The sequence below is a fragment of the Amblyraja radiata genome, chromosome 32, assembly GCF_010909765.2.
Source record: "Amblyraja radiata isolate CabotCenter1 chromosome 32, sAmbRad1.1.pri, whole genome shotgun sequence".
Taxonomy (NCBI): Eukaryota; Metazoa; Chordata; class Chondrichthyes; order Rajiformes; family Rajidae; genus Amblyraja; species Amblyraja radiata.
Genome location: NC_045987.1, coordinates 14,270,587 through 14,296,634, shown reverse-complemented (window position 1 = coordinate 14,296,634; position 26,048 = coordinate 14,270,587). Strand labels below are relative to the sequence as shown.

The window sequence follows — 26,048 nt, the reverse complement described above, 5'->3', positions numbered from 1 at the left end:
TATTCTTGAAGCTGCTGTCTGCATTTTTCCCACTCTACTCCAGTCATTTCCACATCTAGATCATTTAATCGTTTAATGTCAGGTGCTTGACAATTCACTGTACTTTGTTAAATATTCTATTTTACTGAGCAGAGTTGTTACTAATACCAGTATTTATGCTCTGAAACATCAGATTTGTATTGACTGAGAGGGAGGCAAAACTGTGGCACAATTAGATAATATGTTTGATCAGCTCGTGGATGGAAACTAAATTTAACTAAAGGTTTTGAACAGTTTGCCACAATGTTGTTGCCATATTTCTGGTGATCCTTTGGACAAACTTTGACATTGCATATAGATATCAATGGAACTTTGAGGAAGACATTCAATTTTATCTTAATTTTGATGTTCTCTGCTTTGAGCACACATAAATATTGAATCAAAAGCAAAATCCTACTTGTGAACCCTGAGGGGTTTGCTGTACCTGTTCAAAGAAGTAGGTATCTACAAACTGAACCCTTAATGAATCTCATGAAAGAGATAATTGAAAATGTGCAGCACGTGGAAGTCTTTGCATATTTAACACTGCATGGCTGCCATACCTCATTGTGACATACAAGTGACTGGCATGTCGATGAAGAAGAAGGATGAAGAGTGAAGAAGGGGCCCCAACTCGAAATGTCACCCATTCCTTCTCTCCAGAGATGCTGCCTGTCCCGCTAAGTTACTCGAGCAGTTTGTGTCTAACTGGCATGTCGATGCTGAGTGAATACTTTTGCTGATTGGAGAATCTTGGACAAGGCACATAGTCACAGCTTATGGAGCTAGACAGAGTTGAGAATTCTTTTTTACCAAGCACTTGGTAACTGTTTTGAATCTTCTTCCCCAGATGTTTGTGGGTCTGTGCTTAAGAATATTAAAGGCTGAGAGTGATTTTTAAGCATCAATGGAACGTGGTGATCAGGCAGGAAAGTGGACATCATTAGCCATTGTCCTATGGAAGCTCAAGATTTTGTGAGGCCAACTATCCTAATTTATTACTTTTTTTTTTTTTGGATGGCAGTTTGATATGTGAATCATTAAATCTGAAATATTTAAGATATATATTTTCTACATCAGCATCTGAAAAGGCAGATTAGCATTTCAGATAGACCATTTCTTTAAAGGATGTTGATGAACAGGTTAACACTGTTTCTAACAAGCTTATTGTCAAAATAATGTATGTATTTTTTCTTGTTGATCAGCTGCTTTAAAAGATTAGATTTTGATCAGCCTGCAATTATCATGTTGATCTGTAGATATAAATACTATCAATCCATGAGATGTCTACTTCATTTATGCATAAAAACTGTTGACAAAATTGAGATACAAGACAAACTTGAGTTACCAGGTGGCGCTGTACGATGGCAGCCTCGCCGACGGTCTGTCTCGTCCTTTTCTTCTTTGTTATGTTTTAGTGTATCTTTAGTTTTATATTATGTGGGGGGGAGGGGTGGGGGGAAACTTTGTTTATCTCTTTCCTCAACAGAGGTCCGACTTTTCCGTATCGTATCTCCGTCTGTACTGCAGACTTAACATCGTGGAGCTTGCGATCCCTTGGTTACGGACCGACTTCGGGAGCTCCAACCGCAGGAGCTTCGACCGCCCCGATCGGGGGAGCTTCGATCGCCTCGACTGCGGTTGGTTCGACTGCCCCGACCGCAGGAAAAAAGGAGGGAAGTAGATGCCTTCCATCACAGTGCTGGGGTAGATGTTTATGTTAATTTTTAAGTCGCCGTGTGTCTTGTTGCTTTTTTGGTATGACTGTATGGCAAATCAAATTCCTTGGATGTTTTTACATACTTGGCTAATAAATTAATTACAAATCAATACAATGCAATTACAATACAAGAATGTAGCAATATATTTACCTTTTATGCCTATTTCTATGTCCCAGTGATAATTCTGCCAATGTGTGTCAGGCTTGTAGGTCAAAGTAGCTGGAACTACGCAATAGTATCATCTGAGATGCATAATGGCTGTGAAATGACAAAACATTTAATAATTTTTCACGTCTCATTTTCTTGGTGTGCAAGTTCCTCTTTATGAATGCACAGGACTTTAAGGATTGGTCTGCCTAAATGGGAATTTCTTAAAACAACTCATGCAGATCACACCATGCATAAAGTTAATCAATTGCCCTCCTTTTTACTTGCTGTTGTCAAGGCTAATTAGTCAGCACATTCAAATGGCTCATTGCCCTTAGCAATAGGTTACTGTAAGTGAAGTTAAATTGCACAAATCATTTATACTACTTTAGCTGGTTTTATTGGCAGATTTTTTTTCTTTAACTTTTCTATGGCTGCCCACTTAAAATGAATGAAACATACTGATTACAACACTTTTGATAGCCCGATAATAATGATCAGGAGCGCCATAGTTTCAGTGTCTGTTTTTCTACATAATAGAATTGAGGCATGTTGTAACTAACCTTAATGTCTATAGACTATGGAAGAAAACATGATATGATGCAACAAAATGGTGGAGTAACTCAATGGGACAGGCAGCATCTCTGGAGGGAAGGAACGGGTGACGTTTCGGGTCAAGACCCTCCTTCAGACCTCGGGTCTTGATGCAAAACATCACCCATTCTTTCCCTCCAGAGTGCTGCCTTTCCCGCTGAGTTACTCCAGCATTTTTGTGTCTATCTTTGGTGTAAACCAGCATCTACAGTTCCTTCCTGCACATGATATGATAGCACATATGGTAACTTACAGGACTAGCAAAAGTGTTCCAGAGACACAAATTCAGTTACAATCATGACAACTCAGGAATTAAATTTAAACAATGAATAAATAATAGAATTAAGTAGAAATCATTACTCACCAGTACATAAAACTTACTCAAGGATAGACTATTTTTTAGTAGATTCAAAACTTATCCCATTTACCTATAACTCACAATATCATAACATCATAATCTCAGACCACGCTCCATTAACATTTATGATCAAAGTAAACGGAATGGCAGAGACACAGTCACAATGGAGATTTAATCCCCAAATCTTAAAAGATAAGTCATGTAATGAATACCTAGTAAAACAGATTAAAATGTTTTTTGAGGCTAACGATAGCCCTGAAATCTCTGCCTCCCTTCTTTGGGAAACATTTAAAGCATTTGTACGAGGAGCACTAATTTCTTCCCAATCATTTTTTAATAAAGAGAATAGGGCCAAACAACAGAAACTGGAAATGGAAATAAAGCAATTAGACACAGAAAATGCAGCAGCACCATCCACGATAAAACACAATAAAATTGCAGTATTGAAATATAAATTAAACAAGATTTATTCAGACCAAGTTATAAAACTTTATCAACATACAAAACAATTAAATTTTGAATTTGGTGACAAACCACAAAAACTATTAGCGCGTCAACTTCGCAAATTGGATGGAAACGGAAAGTCTGCAGGACCCGATGGTCTAAATTCGGAATTTTATTAAAAAAATTATGATTTGCTTTCCCCTCGCCTACAGACAATGTACAAATACGCTTATACTCAACAGAAACTCCCAGAAACTCTAAATGAATCTACAATCATACTTATACCAAAAACGGACAAGGATCTTGAAGACCCAGGTTCATACAGAGCTATAGCCCTCTTAAATACTGATCAGAAAATATTAACTAAGATTCTATCTAATAGATTGAGCTTAGTGATCAGCAAATTAATACATCCCGACCAAACAGGGTTTATCCCCAAACGGTATTCATTTTATAATCTGAGAAGATTATTTAATATTATATACTCCAATAGAATCCCTAACGCAGAGCTAGCAATTATCTCGTTAGATGCTGAAAAAGCATTTGACCAGGTAGAATGGCCATATTTATTTTCGGTGATGGAAAATTTTCAACTAGGAGAGAAGTACTGTACATGGGTTAAATTGTTATATTCTAATCCAACAGCTAGAATATTAACAAACAAAATGTTATCAACTAAATTTAATCTCTCTAGAGGCTGTAGACAAGGATGCTCACTATCCCCACTATTATTTGCTCTTGCAATCGAACCCCTAGCAGAAAGCGTTAGAAACCATCCAGGAATATTTGGATACAATACTAGAGACACAAGGAATAAAATCTCCTTATATGCAGATGATATACTAATATATATTACAAAATTAGAAACTAGTATTCCAAACCTATTAAATCTAATAACTCAATTTGGTCAGTTTTCGGGATATAGAATCAATTGGAATAAAAGCGAAATCATGCCAATAACAAAATTCAATTTACATACAATACAACAATCCCCTTTTAAAATAGTTAAAGATAAATTTAAATACTTAGGAATCTATGTAACTAAGACATATACCTCTTTATTTAAACTAAATTTCCCACCCTTACTGAATAAACTACATAAGAATCTTCAATACTGGAAAACACTCCCCATTTCTATGCTTGGGAGAATTAATGCTATAAAAATGATTTTTTTACCGCAACTGCTGTACCTACTTCAATTAATTCCGATATATATCCCAAAAACTTTTTTCAAAAAAGTCGATTCCATTGTTACAAGTTTTGTCTGGGATTATAAGAATCATAGAATAAGTAAAAAACATTTATGTAAATCAAAGATAAATGGAGGTCTGGCTTTGCCAAATTTCTTATTTTATTTTTGGGCAGTCCATATTAAAAACATGAATTTCTGGCTGGAAGAAATGGATCAACAACCAGATTGGCTAATGATGGAAAAGGAAGACTGTCTACCTTTTGAAATTGGACCGATCATATTTGCCCCCACAAAACTGCACAAAAAAACCTATAAAGAAAATCCCATAATACATAGTGGAATACGAATTTGGAAACAAATAAAAAAAGATTTAAAATTGAATAATATACCACTCTGCCTTCCCATTGTAAATAATCCTTTATTCAAATCATCCTTTATGGACAAAGGTTTCACACAATGGAAAAATTATGGAATCAAAAATATAGGACATCTTTATGGGAAAGGTACTTTTCTTTCATTTCAAGAGTTACAACAGAATTATGGACTGCACTCAAATAATTTCTTCAGATATCTACAAATTAGAGATTATGTTAAATCTAATACACAAGTCTACAGGAATAGGGAATCAGAAATTCTTGATGAATGTCTGAACAAGCATCCTAATACTGAAAAACTAATAGCTTATATTTATAACACCCTACTAAACAACGAGGTACCACCGACCGAACCATATAGATACAAATGGGAAAATGAAATAGGTCATCCTATCACGAAAGATATGTGGGACGAAAGTTTACAACAAATACATCAATGTTCATTAAATGCCAGACATACTTTAATACAATTCAAGGTCTTACATAGACTACACTTCTCTAAAATAAAACTAAATAGAATCTTCCCACAAATCTCTCCTATTTGTGATAAATGTCTACATTTAGAGGCTAATTTAACACATACGTTTGCAAACTGTATAAAACTTAAACATTTCTGGACTGATATTTTTGAAATAACTTCAGAAGCTATTAATACAAAACTGGACCCAGACACAAAATTAATAATACTTGGAATATCAGAACAAAGCTTAACACTCACAACAAACCAAAGAAATTTCCTCAACTACAGTATAATAACCGGAAAAAAATTAATATTAAAATTTTGGAAAGGCCCTACAACCCCCACAATTAAAATGTGGATTACGGAAATGTCGGAGACCCTATACTTAGAAAGAATTAGACTTGTCTTAATGGACAAACAAGATCTTTTCCATAAAATTTGGGCTCCATTCATTAACTATCTGAAGGGATAGATTGGCACAGCACGAGGACCCAACTGAAACTTGAACTCAGGAATAGATGAAAAGCTATACTTTATAACCTACGAACCTACCTCCATTGATGTATTACAGGTAACCCATTCCACCTCCCTTGTTTTTCTGTTGTGTTTTTTTTTGCTTTCTTTTTTATTTGTAACTTTCTACCCTCTCTTTTTCCCTCTTTCTATAAAAAATAAAAACACTAGAAGCAGAAGTAATTGATAATGGAAAATTTTAATAATGTATGACTGATGTATATGAAAAGTGTTTTTACTATAATATGTAACTACATTTTATAATATGTCTACTTCTAATAAATAAAAAAAAAATTTAAAAAAAAAAGAATTAAGTAGAAATCTAGTCATAGTAAAATCAGCTATTAAACTTTCCAATTACTGTAAAATCTCTAGTTCAGCAATGTCCTTCAGGAAAGGAAATTTGACATGCTTGATATGTTTTCAGGGTTATTTCACACTGAACTACCTCCATAGTCCATGGATAAGTCAAGAGTCAAAGAGTTTTTAATTGTCATATGTTCTGACAACAGAGCAATGAAATTCTGACTTCTTGCAGCTCTACAGGCTCATAACCAAAATATAACGCAAATAAATATACAATAATTAGTATTCCGTAAATTAATAATCAGTAATACCAGATAACCAGACCAAGATAGTGCAAAACTGAAGTAGTACAACCAAAACAAAGCCTTGCGAAGATCATAGTTGCTGAGATAAGGTTGTGGTTAATGTTGTGTAATGTTCAAGTGCCTGATGGTTGCAGGGAAGAAGTCGTTCTTGAACCTGGTGGTCACCTTCTTCCCGCTGGTAGTGCCAGATAAGAGCATGGCCAGGGTGGTATGGGTCTTTGATCCTATTAGCTGTCTTTTTGAGGCATCCCCACCTGTAGATCCCTTCAGTGGTTGAGAGGTTAGTACCTATGCTGCAAAGGGCCATGTCTACCATTCTCTGCTGTCCCTTTCCTTCCTCTGTGTGTGAGTTACCGACCCGTGCTCTCTACCAACATAAAGAATTTCCTCTATCTTTGAAGAAAGTAGAGGCATTTTTTCGCTTTCTTGGTGAGTGCATCAATGTGCTGGGCCCAGGAGAAGGTCTACATCCTGTCACTGAATAAAAAATATATAAATCGAGTTATGTGTATATATTGTACATGAAAGCATCGTCGAGAAGTATCCCGAATCATCAGAAGTATCCAGAATTAACATTGAATCCTAAGTAATTATTCTCCTCTGCATTTCCTACGTGAATCCTCTTTCAATCTCATGAGTCAGGAAATAGGAAGGCATTAATTCTTAGCTCTTTTGCTTCAATAAGGAATGTGTTTATAATAAAACTAGGGAGATAATTAATTCTTGGCTAATTTTGAATTTGGAAACTATATTTGTTGAAACAACTTTAGAAACAGAAAGAACAACTGAGGAAAGTAAAACTGCTTTAAAATTTTTTTGAAATTAAATCAGGAGAAAATCATTAAAATTGCAGACTGATCTGTAATTATTGCAGGATTTAGATTAGTGCTTCTGCAGATCCTTCTGTCTTCTGTTGATGTGACAGATTGTGATAGGTCCTGTCAAATTCTGTGCAGACCATTTGTGGGCCAGAAGAACGAGCAAAGAAACGATATTATCAATAAATGAAATATAAAATGCAATATAAAACATCTTGGAATTTATAATAATGGCAAGAAAGAAATCTAATTCGAATTAGGGTCCATTGGAATGCAGGAGTAGAAGCAATCCTATATGCAGATGACCAGGTGAACAAAAATGGCAGAACTATATTTAGGGTCTCTGAGGGAATTGATTCTTTTTTATTTGTATCTCAAGCAACAGATTTAAAAACACAGAAGGTATTGTTGAATTTGAACATGCCACTGATTGTAATGGAATTGGACAAATATATCACATCATTGAGAAATATACAATTTTGACAGGGCTCGGCAAGCTGGATAAAGGGAGGGACGGGGAGAAGTCAGGGATCCGTGGTCACAGTGTCTGGAAACCAGGTCAGATATTCAGGACTGAGATGGTGGTAAATTTCTACACTCGGTGAGTGGCAAATTTGTGAAATTCTCTACCACAGAAGACTGTCGGGTTCAAGTTACTGAATCTACTTAGAAGGAGATGGATGGATTTTCTTGACACAATAAGCATTAGGGAGTAAGACGAGGGAGTGGGAATATGGTACTGAAACTGATGATCAGATTGTATGAAGGAGTAGGGTCACAGGATGGAACGACCTACTCCTGCTATTTTCCTGTGTTTTTTAAAAACAATCAAAGAAGATGCATTGTGGATTCTCTGATCGAAACCCAAGGTGTGGATGCACCTTCAGAAAAGGCACCTTTGAACCCTTGATTTAGTTGTTAAATCGCAGGAAACGGCAGCATGTTGTAACAATGTGAAACCTGGAGAGCCTCTGTCTGCTGTGGAACAGATCTGACCAGATGATGTGTTATGTTGAGAGATGAGTGAAATGGTTCAGGCTGAGCCTCCATTGCTTCTCCGTTATCACCTATCCCACAACCAACAATGGACCATTGTGGGCTCCATGTTTCCTTGATCATCGTTACTTTTTTGCATATCTTTCATTCATTTCTTCTATATCTCTATATCACCATCTATATCTCTCGTGTCCCTTTCCCTTGACTCTCAGTCTGAAGACAGGCCTTGACCCGAAACGTCACCTATTCCTTTTTTCCAGAGATGCTGCCTGACTCGCTGAGTCACTCCAGGTTTTGGTGTCTATCTCCGTTGCTGATGGATCCTCATGCCAGACTTTTTTAACATGCCCTGTCTAACTGAAAACGGACTGGCAATCACAGTTGGCGATTTAAATATTATTTTGCCGGGAGTTTGTACACCTGTGATCCAGTCAACATTTATTGATAAATTGGACATACATTAATCACACTTCTGTGCTCAACTCATCCATCTGCAAACCTATAATGAATCAGGCCTATTAAGGGCAAGGCCTCGCCCACACTAAAGACTGCAGCTGTTGCCTGACTTCTATGTTCTGTTTCAACATAGTGCCCTGCTGTCTCTCCTTTTCTGCTGTTTCCCAAAAGACATTGACAATAATCATTCCCTGATTTTTTTTTGTGTGTTATTTTGCATATACTAAGACAGCTAACTAGATAGGTGGTTTTCATACACTAGAAAATACACTAGAAAATTATGCTTTGAGATTCTGGTTCCATGTAAATTTTCACAACATCGAAAACAATGGAGTTTGTAGAATCTTGATCCTGTATAATTATAAATGGTGCCTTAATACTTATTTTTCCTTGCTGCAGTATCTGCTAAGGAGAGTATATAAGTAAGAATGGCAGTCTCCTTGTATGATGTTTGTGCTTCTATCAGGACTGGTGCTGTGTCTGCTAGTTACAATGGAACAACTTGTTTCATTAACTGTCAATGACTATGATAAAATGAATGTATGAACAGAAAGACTAATAGGATAATGTAGCAAAACTCAAGACAACTCAGAGGTTTAGCGGCATGAAAACCCCATATGGAACCAAGAGTGAATACATTTCTTTTAGAAAAGTCTCAATTGCATTGAAACAAAAAAAAATCATTTGTGTTTCAATTTTACCTTGCTTTGCGGAGTAAAGTTACTTTGAAGTATCATTCCTCAGTCCATGCTGAAAGTATTTTCTGTGTGTGTTTTGATTATTGTATATAGACTTGCTGTAATAGGCAATTTGAAGAATAATTGGAACCAGCCTGCTTCATTGTCCAAGTAGCAGGCTTTACCAGTTCTCAAGATTTTTTATTCTAGGCTGCCCAATTCTACTTAGAGTCATGTCTTGATAGAAAACTTAGAAGAATTGGCATTAGAAAGACAGCAGGGGCTTAGTTTAGAAATTGCAGCATGACAGGTCATTCACACTAAAACATGCACATGTGGCAGTAGAATTCCCTAGCACCTCCAAACATTCCTCACGTATCAGACCTAAAATCTTGTGGATTGAAGCCAAGTTCACAACAGTTTCTTGTAACAGAAGCTAGTAAATTGTATTGTTTTATTTCCATGCAAAGACCAGGAGTTCAGTTGTACCCCAACTAGGTGACTCCTGCTCTTCTTGTCCAGGCTATTTAGTAAGTTCAGCCTTTGTCCTGTACCCGGTAGATGCAAGTCCCTTATAATTATCATCTTTACAGAATTAAAGGTGCAAAGTACTTATTGCACTCTTTCTTTTTTTTTCTTCTTTTTTTTTTAATTTAATTTTTATTAGAAGTACAGTAAATTACAATAATACACATCAGATATATCTTATTACATTTGTTGTACCACTTCGTTTTTTGAGCTTTAAAAAAGATAGAAATAAAAGAAGTAAGGAAAGTGAGCAAGAATCGTGAAGGTGCAGGAAAGTGTTGGGAAAAGAAAGCCCCTTAGGGAAGAAGTTAGAGAAGGAAGTAAAGAAAGGAAATAAGACCCTAGAAAGAAAAGAAAGAAAAAAGGAAAAACAATCGCTCTATTGTAACACAAAACTCGCAAAAAAGGATATACCAACCGTGTTTAAAAAATATATATATTTTATACCCCCCGTTACCAGATCCTGGTACCATTTATATTTTAAATTACTATTGCACCTTATGCTTGCAATAGTTCCATAAATGCAGACCACGTCTTTTGGAAGTGGTCTGCTTTGCCTGCTAGGAGGAGTCTCATCTCTTCCAAGTGTAGTGTTTCGAACATGTTTGAAATCCACATTTTTATTGTTGGTATTGGAGCATTTTTCCAAAATTTGAGTATAAGCTTTTTTCCCATTATTAGCCCGTAATTAAGTAAGTTCTTTTGAAACACGTTTAATTCGGGGTTACCTTCCGATGTTCCAAAAATGATCCATTCTGCTTTTGGTACAAGTTTTATTTTAAATAATTTTGTGAAGATTTCAAATATTTCGTTCCAGAATTTTTGGATTTTTATACAAAAAACAAAAGAGTGCGCTATGGTTATTGCACTCTTTCAAAGACAAGACAATCCTAACTTGCCTCCCCTACAAACCAATGAATCTTTCCTTAAATCCCAATGAAGTCTGAACAAAGCTGTGTAACCAAAACATTTCATGCCTCTGTGTTCACCATTGTCCTGATATAGCCAACATTTAATTAGTCTAGTTGATGACACTCTGCACCCGTGTTCTAGCTACAGTAACATCTATGATACTTCTGTTCCACTATTCTCATTGAGGCCCTAAATTGTCAATTGATCTTGCCTGGAACCTTTTCCAGCCATGCTACCCTCCATGATCCATTCCATTTGCTTCCACTTCCTTTGGCCTTCAACTGGCATCACGTTTTTACCTTTTCTCAGATCAATAACTTGGGCACTTTGAAAATCAAAAAACTGCAGATGCATGAAATCTGTGACAAAAACAGAGTGCTAGAAACACTCAAAATCGGACTGTTAACAGTTCAGGTGGAAGATGCTTTGTCAGACCTCAGTGTTTTCAGAATTTCCTGTTTCCATTTAGGCATCTTGTTACGCTTGCTGCAATTTTAGTCAGATTATGCTCCAACTAAGATGGAGACTTTGTGTTATACAGTTTTAAAATAAATCGTGTTAAAATGGATTTTGGACCCACAAGAAACTGCAGTGCTGGAATTTGGGGCAAAAGCAATCTGCTGGAGGATCCCAGCGTGTCGAGTAACATCTGTAGAGGGAAATAAATTGTTGACGGTTCGGGTCGCGCTCCTGCATCAAACCCTGCATAATGGAATTTGCGTCCTTAGCAAATGTTTGGCTTGTTTTTGTCAAGTTATGAAAGTGGTGTTAAGCCCCTGTCCCACTTTCCCAAGTTACTCACAAATTCTCTCGAGTTTTCCCCTTGCTTCAAACTCGGAGAATGTCCGTAGTGGGTCCGTAGGAGGCCGTAGGTGTCCGTAGATATTTTGTAGCGGCTCGTAATGCCAGCCGTAGGTACTCGGGGCATCAGGTAAGTCGGGGCGTTTTTTCAGCATGTTGAAAAATGTCCACGAGTAAAAGAAATAGCCCTGAGTACCTACGGCTGGCTATTACTGTAATTCTCCGAGTTTGAATCAAGGAGAAAACTCGGGAGAATTCGTGAGTAACTCGGGAAAGTGGAACAGGGCCTTTATAGTTGCTATTTGATGTCACAGTACCTGGACATGAAGAAATTATGCCGTTTATTCACTACAATATTCATTTGGTTTGAAGTGAAGATATGGAGTTCACGTAGTGTAATATGCAATAGGCTGGTGAAACAAATGATATTCATCCATAGCTGCTTGTAATAGTATATTCCCTGATGACTGCTCTTAACCTTCAGTCTGAAATTATTGAGATCTTTCTCAATGTACTTTGTTTTTGATAGAACATTGAGCTCAATGGATTGGTCATTCAAGATCATTTCAGATCATTAATGCCTTTGCAAAATTATTATAAGTGCTGTTACTTATTAAACTATTGACGGAGTATGTTTTAACTCTTTGAATCGATTCTTCTTTATTGGGACTAATCTTCCTGGCTGCAGCCATTTCCATAGGAAACTTTGATGTTTTTAGCCATTCAAAATGAAGTCAGTTCTGAGCTTAATATGTTCTCAATGTAACTGATATCAGTTGAGTGACAAAAGCAACCGTATCAGTCATAACACTGTGTCACTGGATTTCAAATGATCTTTGGATCAAATAGACCCCAACACCAGGCTTGAGAATTAACCTGGAGTCACAAGGAACTTCAGATACAGGAATCTTGAACCAAAACACAAAGTGTCAGAGGAAAAAAAGTGTACAGTGGGTCAGGGAGTGTCTGTGGAGGGAATGGACAAACAGTGTTTTGGGTCGGGACCTTTCTTCAGATTGATGAGAATTAGATGTGTTTTAATGAACCTTTTTAATGTTTTACTGATTATGTAAACTATGTACAGCAATTATAATAGTTATTAAAGGCAAAGATCATATCTAGTATCCTCTAGTATCTTTGATTAAAGGTGACACAATGCCCATTACTGTTGCCCTTTCTATGCATATCTATAAATAATATAAAAATTCATTTTAACCATTCTATATAGTAATAGTGATGTGAATCTACTCTGCATTCTGGATGACTCCATGAAGGATTTATTTTCCCCATGAGGCCCAATGTGGTTAATTATTCTGATCAACAGGGACAAAAGGAAAATCTGTTTTATGTTCTAATTAATTTTGTTTTCTGTGGTCACCATTGGAAAGTCCCAGGTCACTGATTCTTAATTTCACCTGTTGGTTCCATTAATAACTGCTGCTGCTTAATTGCTGCTGAGGTTCCTCAGGCATTGAGCCAGGCATTCCCTCTTTTCCCTTGAAAAAAGACTGAGCCAGTCTTTTTGCCAATAATAATGTTTTTCAATATATTTTCTTTTACTCATGTGGAGCTTAAATGAACTATGATACATGTTTCATATAGACACGTAGTCAGCATGTCAACATGAGTGACTCCAAAAGAAATAAAGTGCAAACCTAATTTTCCTTTAAAAACAAAAGGAATATTTTTGTCTGACTTTATTCTTGCCTGTTTTGCTCTGTCTTTTTGGATAGCATGCAAAACAATGTGGCAATAATAAACCTAAACCTAGATAGGTAAACTACCAATATAAGTATTCAAAATGGAACTGCAGATGCTGGAATATCGAAGGTACACAAAATTGCTGGGGAAACTCAGCGGGTGCAGCAGCATCTATGGAGCGAAGGAAATAGGCGACGTTTCGGGCCGGGTTTCGGCCCGAAACGTCGCCTATTTCCTTCGCTCCATAGATGCTGCTGCACCCGCTGAGTTTCCCCAGCAATTTTGTGTACCTACCAATATAAGTAGGTCAGTCACTGCATGCCTTAGGTCAGGTTTTGTGATCTGATACTGTAAAACATAGATATTGTTCTCACAGCCTGTGGCGAGGTAGAAAGGAGCACTGGAAATTGGACAATGAAGGAACAAGAAGGGAGCAAAATGGCAGTGAGAGGAGAACCGAAAAATTAGGGAGCTGTGACATTTGGCATTTGCATCTTTAAACATGATTAGAAGTATAAATATCTGGCATTAAAAAACAAACTATGTTTTTTAAATCTCATTTAACTTGTCATGGAGAGAATGTCTGGGACATAATATTGAAAATAAGATGGCAGATGAATTAAACATCGGCCCTTACAATAAATTATAGAAGTAACATCCCAAAAGTAGTTGTTAATTGGAAGGGATGTAGGAACTCTAGAAAATTACATTCACCAGGACAGTGGGACTGGGTAAATTATTGGAGCTGTGACCAAGGCTTTAGATCCTGAAGAGTCCATTCTAGTGTCTCAAAAGAAATTGACATTGAGATGTTTGATACACTGGTTTTAATTTTCCAAAATTACCTGCATTCAGGAACGGTTTCATTTAACTGGAACATAGGAAATGTAACCTCTATTTACAAACAGATAGAAAGCAATAAATTACAGGCCAGTTAGCTGAATAACTCACAGGGAAAATGTTACAAGCTATTATTGACGATGCATGGCAGGACTGCTGGCAAATCCAAGGCGATCAGGAAAAGTCAGCATGGTTTGGTGAGAGGGAAATCATGTTTTATAAGTTATTGCAGTGCTTTGAAGAAGCAACATGTGCTACATATAAAGGGAAGTGATGGATGTACCATACTTAATACACAGAAGCTTTTGATACGGTACCACATCAAAGGTTATGATGCAAAAGAAGCTCATGATCTAAGAGCCAACATATTGGCATGAATAGAAGGTCGGCTGCCAACAGGGAATGGAGAGTGTGCATTGGGACACAAGTGAGTGCATTTCCTGAGATCCGGAGTAGAAAACAAACTGCTGGAGGAAAGAACTGCAGATGCTGGTTTAGATCGAAGGTAGACACAAAAAGCTGGAGTAACTCAGCGGGACAGGCAACATCTCTGGAGAGAAGGAATGGGCGACGTTTCGGGTCGAGAAGGTTCGCAATCCGAAACGTCACCCATTCCTTCTCTCCAGAGATGCTCCCTGTCCCGCTGAGTTACTCCAGCTTTGTGTGTCTACCTTGCTGGAGGAATTCAGCAGGTCAAGCAGCATCTGTAGAGGCACAGGGATGGTCAATATTTCAAATTGAGACCCTACGTTGGGGTTGACAGAGTAGGTTTAGGTTTATTATTGTCACATGTGCCGAGGCACAGTGAAAAGCTTTGTTTGCATGCCTTCCAAATAGATAGATAGATAGATAGATAGATAGTGTTCAAAAGGGAACTGCAGATGCTGGAATATCGAAGGTACACAAAATTGCTGGAGGAACTCAGCGGGTGCAGCAGCATCTATGGAGCGAAGGAAATAGGCGACGTTTCGGGCCGAAACGTCTGAAGAAGGGTTTCGGCCCGAAACGTCGCCTATTTCCTTCGCTCCATAGATGCTGCTGCACCCGCTGAGTTCCTCCAGCAATTTTGTGTACCATAGATAGATAGATAGATAGATAGATAGATAGATAGATAGATAGATAGATAGATAGATAGATAGATAGATAGATAGATAGATAGATAGATAGATAGATAGATAGATAGATAGATAGATAGATAGATAGATAGATAGATAGATAGATAGATAGATAGATAGATAGATAGATAGATAGATAGATAGATAGATAGATAGATAGATAGATAGATAGATAGATAGATAGATAAATACTTTATTAATCCCCTTATTCAGGGGAAATTCTGATGTCCTTGCAGCACACTAATAAAAATACAACACAGTATTCATAAAGAAATTCAACACCAAAACATCCCCCCACAGTGATTCCCACTGTGGGGGAAGGCACAAAGTCCAGTCCCCATCCTCTTGTCCACCCATAGTCGGGCCTATTGAGGCCTCCACAGTCGCCGCCACGGCGCCCGATGTTCTCGCCGGGTGATGGTACTCCGGCGTCGGGAGAACCCCCAGCAGCTTGTGGTGCCAGGAACGGCCGCCTTCCCACCGGAGCCTGCGGCTTCCAAGCCAACAGACCACGCCAGACGGAGCTCCGCACACTGGTGATCTCGGCGAGATGTAAGTTCAACGTCGCAGCTGGCCGCTCCGCAGAACCGCGGCTCCACGATGTTTTTCCTCGGCGGTACCAAGCATACTGGAGTCCCAGCGCGGCGACCCAGGAAAGGCATCGCCCGCTCCGCAATAGCGCTCCAGCGCTGCACTGCCGCCAAAGCCGATGTTCTGCGCCGCCAACGCCGACGTTCTGCGCCGCCGCCAACGCCGATGTTCTGGCCAGGTCCCCTCAGGGAAACGTCGCTCCAGGACCCGCTGGTAGGCCGCGAGGACAGGTCGAAGACGCTGCTCGGAGGAAGGCAACCCCTCCGACCAGGTAGGGACTTAGAAAGCAGTTTCCCCCTTCCCCCCCACCACCCCCCACACATAAAAGATTTAGACCCCCTGACTGTACACTTAACGAACTAAAAATAATAAAAAAAGAAGGGGAAAAAACGGACAGCTGCAGGACAGGCAGCCGTTCAGGACAGCGCCTCCTCCGGAATACCTTACATCAATACAATCAAGGCAAACTCAACCACAATAGATAGAACAAAGGGTACAGAGTGCATAATGTAGTTCTCAGAAATAGCCAAGAGACCTTGTGTAGATGGGAAATGAGCACGGTTACTTGAAATTAGAAAAGTAGATGTTCAAACCATTGAGCTGTAGACTACCCAAGGGAAATATGAGGGGCTGTTCTTCAGTTTTTGCTTTGGTTGCAGCATGACAATGGAGAGAGTTGAGTACAGGCATGTCAGTGTAGGCATGGGAAAGGGAGTTGACGAGCCATGCAATGAGAAGCCCAAAATGGCTGATGTAGACTGAGCGCAGGTAATCCATCCTATCCCTCCTGGTCCAATCTCTCCCAACCTATGTCCAAGATACCTCACAAGCCATTCGTCTATTGAATGACTTCCGCTTTCCGTGCCCGCACCCATCTTTACTATGAACGTTCAGTCACTCTACACCTCCATTCCCCACCAGGAAGGCCTTAAAGCCCTCCGCTTCTTCCTTGACCCCAGCACCGTCCAATTTCCCTCTACTAACACTCTTTTCCGCCTAACGGAGCTGGTCCTCATTTTCAACAAGTTCTCATTTCACTCCTCCCCTTCCTCCAAGTCCAAGGCGTAGCGATGAGCAGCCGCATGGGCCCCAGCTATGCCTGCCTCATTGTAGGGTACGTTGAACAATCCCTGTTCCAGGCGTACACTGGCCTTATCCCCGAACTCTATCTCCGTTACATTGATGACTGCATCGGCGCTAGCTCCTGCACGCATGCAGAACTCGTGGACTTCATCAACTTCAACACCAATTTTCATTCTGCACTCAAATTTACTTGGACCATCTCCGACACCTCCCTTCCCTTTCTTGATCTCACATCTCCATCACAGGAAATAGACTTTTGACTGATGTCTATTACAAACCCACTGACTCCCACAACTATCTCGACTACACTTCCACCCACCCTGCTTCCTGTAAAGACTCTATCCTCTACTCCCAATTCCTTCGTCTACGCCGCATCTGCGCCCAAGATAAGATGTTCCATACTAGAATATCCGAGATGTCCTCATTCTTTAGGGAACGGGGGATCCCCTCTCCGATCATAGATGAGGTCCTCACTCGTGTCTCCTTGGTACCCCGCAGCTCTGCCCTTGCTCCCCTCCTCCTAGTCACAAAAGAAACAGTCCCCCCCACCCCATCAGCCATCGCATACAACACATAATTCTCAGAAATTTCCGCCACCTCCAATGGGATCCCAACACTAGCCACATTTTTCCATCTCCAGCCCCTTTCCGCCTTCCGTAGAGTCCGTTCCCTGGTTAACTCGTCCCTTCCCACCCAAACCAGCCCCTTCCCCAGGTACCTTCCTCTGCAACCGCAAAAGATGCAACACCCTTCGCTATACCTCCTCCCTCGACTCTGTCCAGGGACCCTGACAGTCCTTTCAGGTTAGGCAGAGGTTCACTTGCACCTCCTCTAACCTCATCTACTGTATCCGTTGTTCAAGATGTGGACTCTTATACATCGGCGAGACCAAACGCAGACTGAGCGGTCGTTTCGTGGAACACCTTCGCTCAGCCTGCATGAACCAAGCTGATCTCCCGGTTGCTGGACACTTTAATTCTCCTTCCCATTCCTACACAGACCTTTCTGTCCTCGGTCTCCTCCATTGTCAGAGTGAGGCTAAATGCAAATTGGAGGAACAGCATCTCATATTTTGCTTGGGCAGCTTACAGCCCAGATGTATGAATATTGATTTATCTCAATTCAGGTAGCCCTGGCATTCCCTCTCGCTCTCTATCCCTCCCCCACCCAAGTCGTAATTTTCACCCTGCAAACAGCTTAAAATGGCCTGTTTCCTTTATCCGTTACTTTTTTTTGCATATTTCATTGATTTTTATCTCTCCTCAAAACCGTCTATATCTCTCGTTTCCCTTATCCCTAAACAGTTCGAAGAAGGGTCTTTTCAGAAGTGGATTTTCTGAAAATGTGCTAGGGCAGGAGCGCGTCGTCTCCATCGTCCGACGTTGGCTCTTTGAGGGGTCAAACGATACCAGAACAGCCTAGGCCGACGGGGCACCAAGATTCGGCCCGCAAAGTCAACCTCGGAAGTCGGCTATTGGATTGAATCTGCCTGCTTTGGCAGGGCCGGACTTCCAGAGCCCCGGCTATAGGGGGCATATTCGACCCGCTGATCGGATGTCCGGCCGCATAGGTCTTGATGAGGTCTAGGCCTCACCCGGCCTAGGAGCCACATTTCTGGGGGACTTCCGGGGGATTTCAAATGTGCTCTCGTAATTTTGTCCAGATTAAAGGAGGTGCCGGACCATCAGTTGCTAGAAAATTAGTGTGTCAGAAGGTTGGTTTAAACCGAAGATAGACACAAAATGCTGGAGTAACTCAACGGAACAAGCAACATCTCTGGAGAGGAGGAATGGATGACGTTTCGAGTCGAGACCCTTCTTCAGAAGTCTGATATGAAATCATGAATATGATATTAGACTTCTGAAGAAGGGTCTTGACCCGAAAAGCCACCCATCCCTCCTCTCCAGAGATGCTGCCTGTCCCGCTGAGATACTCCAGCATTTTGTGTCTATCGCCGGAAAATTAGTGGTGGACCTGTTTGATTCTACATATTTCATCCATTCATGCTCAGTAACGTCTATAGCACCTTATGCACTATTATGTAGGCAGAATTTTGTGCACAAGTTTGCAACATTTGCTCATAATTTGTTTCTTGTCTCAGAGCAGAAATGTATGCCAGGATAAAGGAATTAACTGCATCATGGAATGCTACAATAGGGTTTTATATGTTGACAAACTATCAGAATAGGTAGACTGTTTCTAGATGTTTAATAAAATATGATACTCAGGAACATGGCATTTCTCAAACATAAGGCTAAATACTAGTGCCCTCTGGTTATTTTATTCTCAGCTGTCCAAAGAGTCAAACCGCCACTTATGTATCCATTTTAACCATCATGTGGCGCAGCTTTTCAGAAGTCTGTCTTCCGTGAATCTTTGAAGCCCACTGTCTTTTATCTAGTAGCTAGGAATTTAATGATTCACATAACAGAAATCGTTGTGTTACAGAATATAGTGGTTCATCAAACGCCATCCAAAAGTTACTTCCCCATCCAAACTGGAAAATGTTTTTAAGTCAAGTTTTGTCAGACCCCACACTTCCTTTTGGGCAAAACTTCTGTTTAGAGGTTGTTCGATCTATAGCCTTCCATACAATAATTTAACCGTTAATTTCCATTGCGGCAAAGGATAAATTGGTCAGCTGCCTTATTCGAATCTTTCATTTTAAATAATTACTTTTGGCTCCTATAGTTCCAACAGCGGGGCTGTTAATTTGCCCTCTTTTTGAGCGGCTTTAGTAATTTGAGAAACTACAGCAGACTTTGATTCATATAAAGCATGATGCTCACATGTATATGTTACCAAAGGTAATCAAAGGAAGAATAGATTGTTCAACATTTATTAAATGGATTGGAAAATTATGGTGGGGAAATGATTCTTGCATAAACCCCGCATCCAATTTTACATAGAGTACCTGTAGTTTTTGGCATTAAATCAAAGAAAATATGTTTTGATAATGGAGGGATTGCCGATCAGATTCACCAGAATGATACCAGATCTGAAGGGATTAAAACCAGAGGTAGATTGTATATGCTTGATTGTATATTCTGATATTTAGATTGCTCGATGGTTGATATGATCAGCGTGTTTAAAAATTATAGAAGGAGCCAGGAGATAAATAAAAATAAACCGTTTCCAGGAAAATACAAAATGCTAGAGGAACTTAGCGGGTCACGCTACATCTGAGGAGGGAATGGACAGGTGAAGTTTCAGGTAGGGTGCCTTCTTCAGGTTGAAGATTTTTGCCCAAGAGTCCAGCTGTTCCTTGTGTCTCCAACTATTTACAAGGATAATATATAGTGCACATTGCCATGAGGAATGATGAAGTATTGAATGACATCGTGATGGTTCATAGTATTACTGTGAAGTATTGAACCACACCACGATGTTCATAGCGTTACGTTAAGTAATGAACCAGTCCATGATGGTTCATTTGTTGGCACCTGTGCCTCTTCTGTGGTCATGTTAACAAAGAAAGAGCAGGAATGGCCAAGAACATATTCCAGGATCAAGAACATTTGGGGAAAGTAAAACTCCTAAAATTATGTCTGATGCTGTGCAATTTTGTACACTTTTGGAACTGTGCTGTTTTATTTTTTTTTCCCTCTATTGTGTTTTTAGAATTGAAATATTTTCATGTTAATGTACTGGCATTCTCAGGAGAGCATGCATACATATCTAAGGTAAATGTTGTGACTTTCCACCTGCAGCAGGCACCATCAATTAATTAAACGCGATGTTGACAGCCATACGTCTAATTTTATTTCTGTAATAGTAATAACTGATTAAAAACGTTGATTAATTGTTAACAGTTGTAAGAATATTGGCTGCATTAACTCGCAGTAGAAAGATTCTCAGAACTCTGTAATTATTATAGCCTCTGGCTGTGCGACCTGGTGTATTGAGTAACTTTCTGAAGTGTTCTTTGGGATTAAAAGCTCATTATAGCCTGCAGCCGTATTTCACACAGCTAATACACAGAGCTAAGTGTAATATAGTGCATGTTAGACGGGTTTGACAGCTTTCCAGAAGTTTTCCCCACAGTTGATGTAGCTGATTACTAATAATGCCTTTTTTTTATTACTGTACTGCTGCTGGTAGAAACTATTGTTCTTCACAATATTTCCAAACTGCAGGTGATATGAAGTCCATCACCAGATTCTACAGCTTTGGTCATGCAGGCCCTTGCCATTCACACCTAGCCAGTTGTGGGTTTTAACCAGGTCATTTCAGAGGGGACTTAATTCCTTGCTTCCCTAGAAACAGTAAGAGGAATCTTGGTGATTTGAGGATGTCTTGATTCCTTAGTTTCTGAAAATAATCACAGGCTTAAATAGAGCATGGCCTTTTAAATCACAGCTTGGAATGCAGGGATTATTCAGTACAGGCCATTCAGCCCACGCAGTTTTCTGATGCTTTTGTTGCACTTCCCATTGCAACAGCATACTCAGCCTCTAGGTGTATCGGTTTTCTGTTTGTTTCCAACCACTCCCCCCCCCCCCCCCCCCCCCATGGAAATGAAGATGGTGCTTTCTCCTGACTCCTAAGTGACTTAGGGTTGATCTCTGAATGTGTGTGTGAAATATATAGTTCTTTCTGTGACACGTTAAGTTCCCTCCAGTTGCTCCAACACCTCCAACACCATCCCCTCCCCCCCCCCCCCCCCCCCCATTCTAAAGATGCTGTTTACAGTAAGTTAAATTATCCCCAGTGTACGCAGATTGTGGGAGAATCAAGATGGAGTTGATGAGCACATGCGAGAAAGAGGTTATGAGGAATGAAGTTGGCGAATGATGTATATAATGGCAGGATATGCACTGCACTCCATGCTGGGCCTCACCAGAGCCCTGCGTGACGAAAATAATGAGATTGCTTTTGAACTGTATGCTTCCAGAGATCAATTCCAGGTCTTTGGTGGCACATTTAATGAGTTTCCTTACTTATAATGGCACTTTTACTGATTTATTCATCTGTATTTATAGACCATGTGCTCATAACCTTTAATAATCACCAATGGTCAATATTGAGGTTTAATTAGCCAATGTACAGATTGACATGTTCCCCTGACACCCAAAAAGAATGCTTTTTATGCGTAGATTACAGTAGAGGTAAAGGCATCTTTGATCATTGTTATGTATAAATGTTATGTGAAGATTACAGTGTATGTGTAAATACCTTAATGTTTAGTCAAGATACAGTGATCACTATCCAGCAAGTGACTGCATCTGAAAATAATTCATAATAATCCATTTTGTTTTCTAATTGTACAGGTTACACTTGGAAAAGTATTAAAGGCAATTGTTGTAATGAGGAGTCTCTTCATTGATCGGACGATCGTTAAAGCTTACAATGAAAACGTCTACACGGAAGATGGGAAGGTAAGGACACTTGAGCCATGAACTTAGTTTACAATTAAAAAAACATTTATCGCAAACAATTCATAAATATACTTCTGTAGATGAGCAAAATATTAAAAACTGGAGAAATTTACAGAAGTATTCTTTGTCTTTGGATTGCAGAAATGACACTCCCAACAATGGTACAACTTTCATTGTGCTTGCTGAGAAAATATTTAATATTGTATGTGTTTACTGGAAAAGATAATGGTAAAACATCAAATAGCCTGTGGGGTTATACTTGGAAAGGTATTAAAGGCAATTTTTGTAATGAGGAATAATGATAGTTGATAATCTAAAAGCCAGGCAGAATATAATTCACAGTACTGAATGAGACTGGAAAGAGGCATCGTTTGTCATAATGGAGAAGCCATTGAGCACCGTTGCAACTAATATGGTACTTAAGTTGAAACGGGTAAGATATATGATCCGTATTCATGAACAACAATGGACTACTATTGATGACAGGTAAAATAATGCAGGTGTTTCTGAGGAATAGATGGAAAGGTTCTGCACACAGATAAAACACCGGCTGAGACCTCATCATTTGAAGATTCAACAATGTGAACTTGTTGAAAGGTATGTCTGGTCCACACTGTGAATCTATGCAGTAGGCGGGCCTTTTGCAATATAATACATAGTGCCCAGAACACCCTCTGTCAATAAAAATGGTGGCTTGTTTCAATACTACCTTGTTTGAATAAACTGACAGACAGCAATGTTGTACTCACCAATTTTGCAAGATATTAAAGTTGTCTTTCCTTTTTAATGCTTTAATCCATGAAATTAATGAGCAAAAAACAAATTTAAATCAATTGCATTGTACATTTTGGTAATTGTTCTTCCATGGAGCTGTGCTGGCATGTTCTAAAACTGGGGGTTCTTGACCTTGACCAGGTTTAAGCTGGGCTGGGAAATTTAATAGTTCATGCTTTGCTACTGGTCTCCAGAGAGCAAATCCCAGCAATTCTGCATGGAACAGCTTGAAAATTCCTATATTTCCCATCCATTGTAATTTCTGCCACCTCCATAAGGCACATGCCCGGACAAAAGGACTTGTTTTGGGGGGGGGGGGGGGGGGGGGGGGGGCTTTTGCAGTTTTCTAGTGAAGATTTCCAGTTGAACAGAAAGTGCGGGGGAACCCATTGCAGAACTCAGTGAAGATATTTTATTTTTAATGAAGAAATGAAGAGAAATTATGAAAAGATTGAGGGAGATAGGGGTGTGTGGCATCTCACAACAATTGGTGCGTGGAGTTAATATTCAAAAACATTTTAAAACATGGAGAGAGCAGTAAAGCAGGTGATGCCTTTGAAAGATTTAGAGAGTTTGGTTCAGTTTTGTAGGCTTGAAAGCTAGTGCTGACACTGAAGTATTGCAAATTGGGAGAATATGTGAGTTCTCCATGCCCTTGTGTTGTGCTTTTTTTGTCTTTGTGTTATTCAATACCACAAAGCAATTGCAGTCTATTGATCACATGAATGTTTGAAGGGTATCCCTGGACTATTTGTTCATTGACATATCAGCTTATTCACTTTCTTTGATGTATTAAATATGACACATTCTATATCCTTTCATACCAGAGTGCATCTTTGCAACTCTGGCAGTTAAATCATTGATTCCAACTGCCTGGTTGCAAATTTGAGCTTTCATGTTCTGGGCCTAACTGCCGTCAAGTTGTTCCTTCTGGATCACTTTTGAAAATTAAATATCTTCCACAAGTCTCACGGCAAAAAGTTAAGTAAATATAGTGTAGTTGTTCATCCATGTCATTGTCACTCATTTTACGTCCCTAGAACCAGGCACCAAAGAACAACTCATGCTTTAAGTCTTTTCATTATCAACTTCCATTTAAACATTGACTATTGGCCTTGCACAGTTGACTTTCTGATGTTTCTCTGCTTTGTATCAAACAGTTCCAGGTGCTACTGACCAAACTGAGTACATTTTCAAGGTGGTTTGATTCAATACTAACGTTTAAATCTTGGCACATTTATTGTACAAGCAATTTATTATATAATATTATAATATTATATTATATTGTCAATGCCTTCATTGACAATATTTAAAAAAATAAGGTAGCTCTCCCTATCACTTCTTTTTCTATACTCAAAGGGAGAAGGGAGAAGGGAAAAGGTGGTGACATTTGGATTGAGGACATGTCACTATGAAGGATGGATTATATAAGCAGCTGAAGGACAGTTTGGACCATCTCCTTGTAAGGGACATGTCTTCATTTTATGGTAAACACACTGAACGGCATCAAAACCTCATTGATAAGAAAGAACAATGACTAAACTGGAGAGAGAAAACAAATGTTGCTATTCGGAGGAACAAACGTTTGTGCACAGTTCAGCCTTTTGAATGTAATAACCATGGTGCTTGTTCGCATGTAGGAGTGTCCATTAGTTGGCCATTTGTAACCCAGGGACAGCCTGTATATAAAGACTTTTAAATTGTTTAAACGATCATAGATCACATTTTCTGATATATGGTAAATAACGAGAAATAATAATTAATTAAAACGTGGTAGTATACAAAATATTCAATTTAAATTGTTAATTACATTCTTTGGAGAAAGGCAAGGATTATGATCATAGTTCTGCAGCATATCTTTTTCTTTCTTGAAGCATTGCCTGATTGCTGTTTAACACCACAAAAGACGTGCATGCAGCCATGATTTGAGTTTCAGCTCAAATCACTGGGGTTGTATTTGTGCCAAGACATTGTTAATTACACAGTTACATGGGCAAGGAAGCACCTCCCAAAGTGGCAAAGTCAGAGGAATCCTTTCAAAGGAAAGGTTCAAAGATGCTGAAATCTGTCTCCTGGGTAATTTCTGATCCCCGATCCTCCTGACTTCAAAGTGGGATATGTTTAGAGGGGGTTTGGTGAATAGGGTTCATTAATCAGTGCTGACATGAGCCCTGTTTGATATTAGATACACGGAACAGTTTGATTTGTTCTATCCTTTTGAAATCATTCTGATGACCTTCAGATACCTTCGTTACTTGGCTCGCCAGGAAGAAAAACCTGCAGCAAAATAGCTTCGATTTAATTTAGATGCAGAAAGCGCCTGAAATTGCAGTTTCAGTGATTGAAGGTGCATAAATGAGCAAAACCGTACAAGTGAAAGTGCATTATTTATTGTGTTGCCTTTTGATCTATTGCTTGAAGGTGTGAGAACATTGCAACAGGATTACATGATCAGGAGGAACTCTTGCTCAAAAGGATTATACCCGGTTCAGTCGAGCAAATTTCAACTTTTTCCTGTGCTGCTCTAATCTATGACTGTTAACACAATTTATACCTGATCTACAGTATCTTCAATCTGCTTGTTTTTCTCCTTAATTGTCAATCAAAGTGAATAAATATTGTTGCAATACTGTCACTGGCACAGTGTTGAAAATATTTTTTGTTTAGATATTAGTTAGCTTAGTTTAGTTTAGAGAATCAGTGCGGAAACTGGCCCTTCAGCCCTCCAAGTCCATGCCGACCAGCTATCCCACACACTAACACTATCCTCCACACACTAGGGACAATTTTACAATTATACCAAGCCAATTAACCTACAAACCTGTATGTCTTTGGAGTGTAGGAGGAAACCGGAGATCCCGGAGAAAACCCAAGCTGGTCACAGGGAGAAACTACAAACTCCGCACAGACAGCACCCGTATTTCAGGATTGAACCCGGTTTTCTGG

The 26,048-nt window shown here is 39.3% G+C and overlaps 1 protein-coding gene across 1 annotated transcript in view; it reads left to right on the top strand.

The window, feature by feature from the left end:
* med27 (mediator complex subunit 27) overlaps positions 1-26,048 on the top strand; it is a 211,603-nt gene that overhangs the window by 148,962 nt on the left and 36,593 nt on the right. Inside the window, exon 5 of the mRNA XM_033049112.1 lies at positions 22,221-22,328. Coding sequence (XP_032905003.1) covers positions 22,221-22,328 — 108 coding nt within the window. The remainder of the gene's footprint in view (positions 1-22,220; positions 22,329-26,048) is intronic.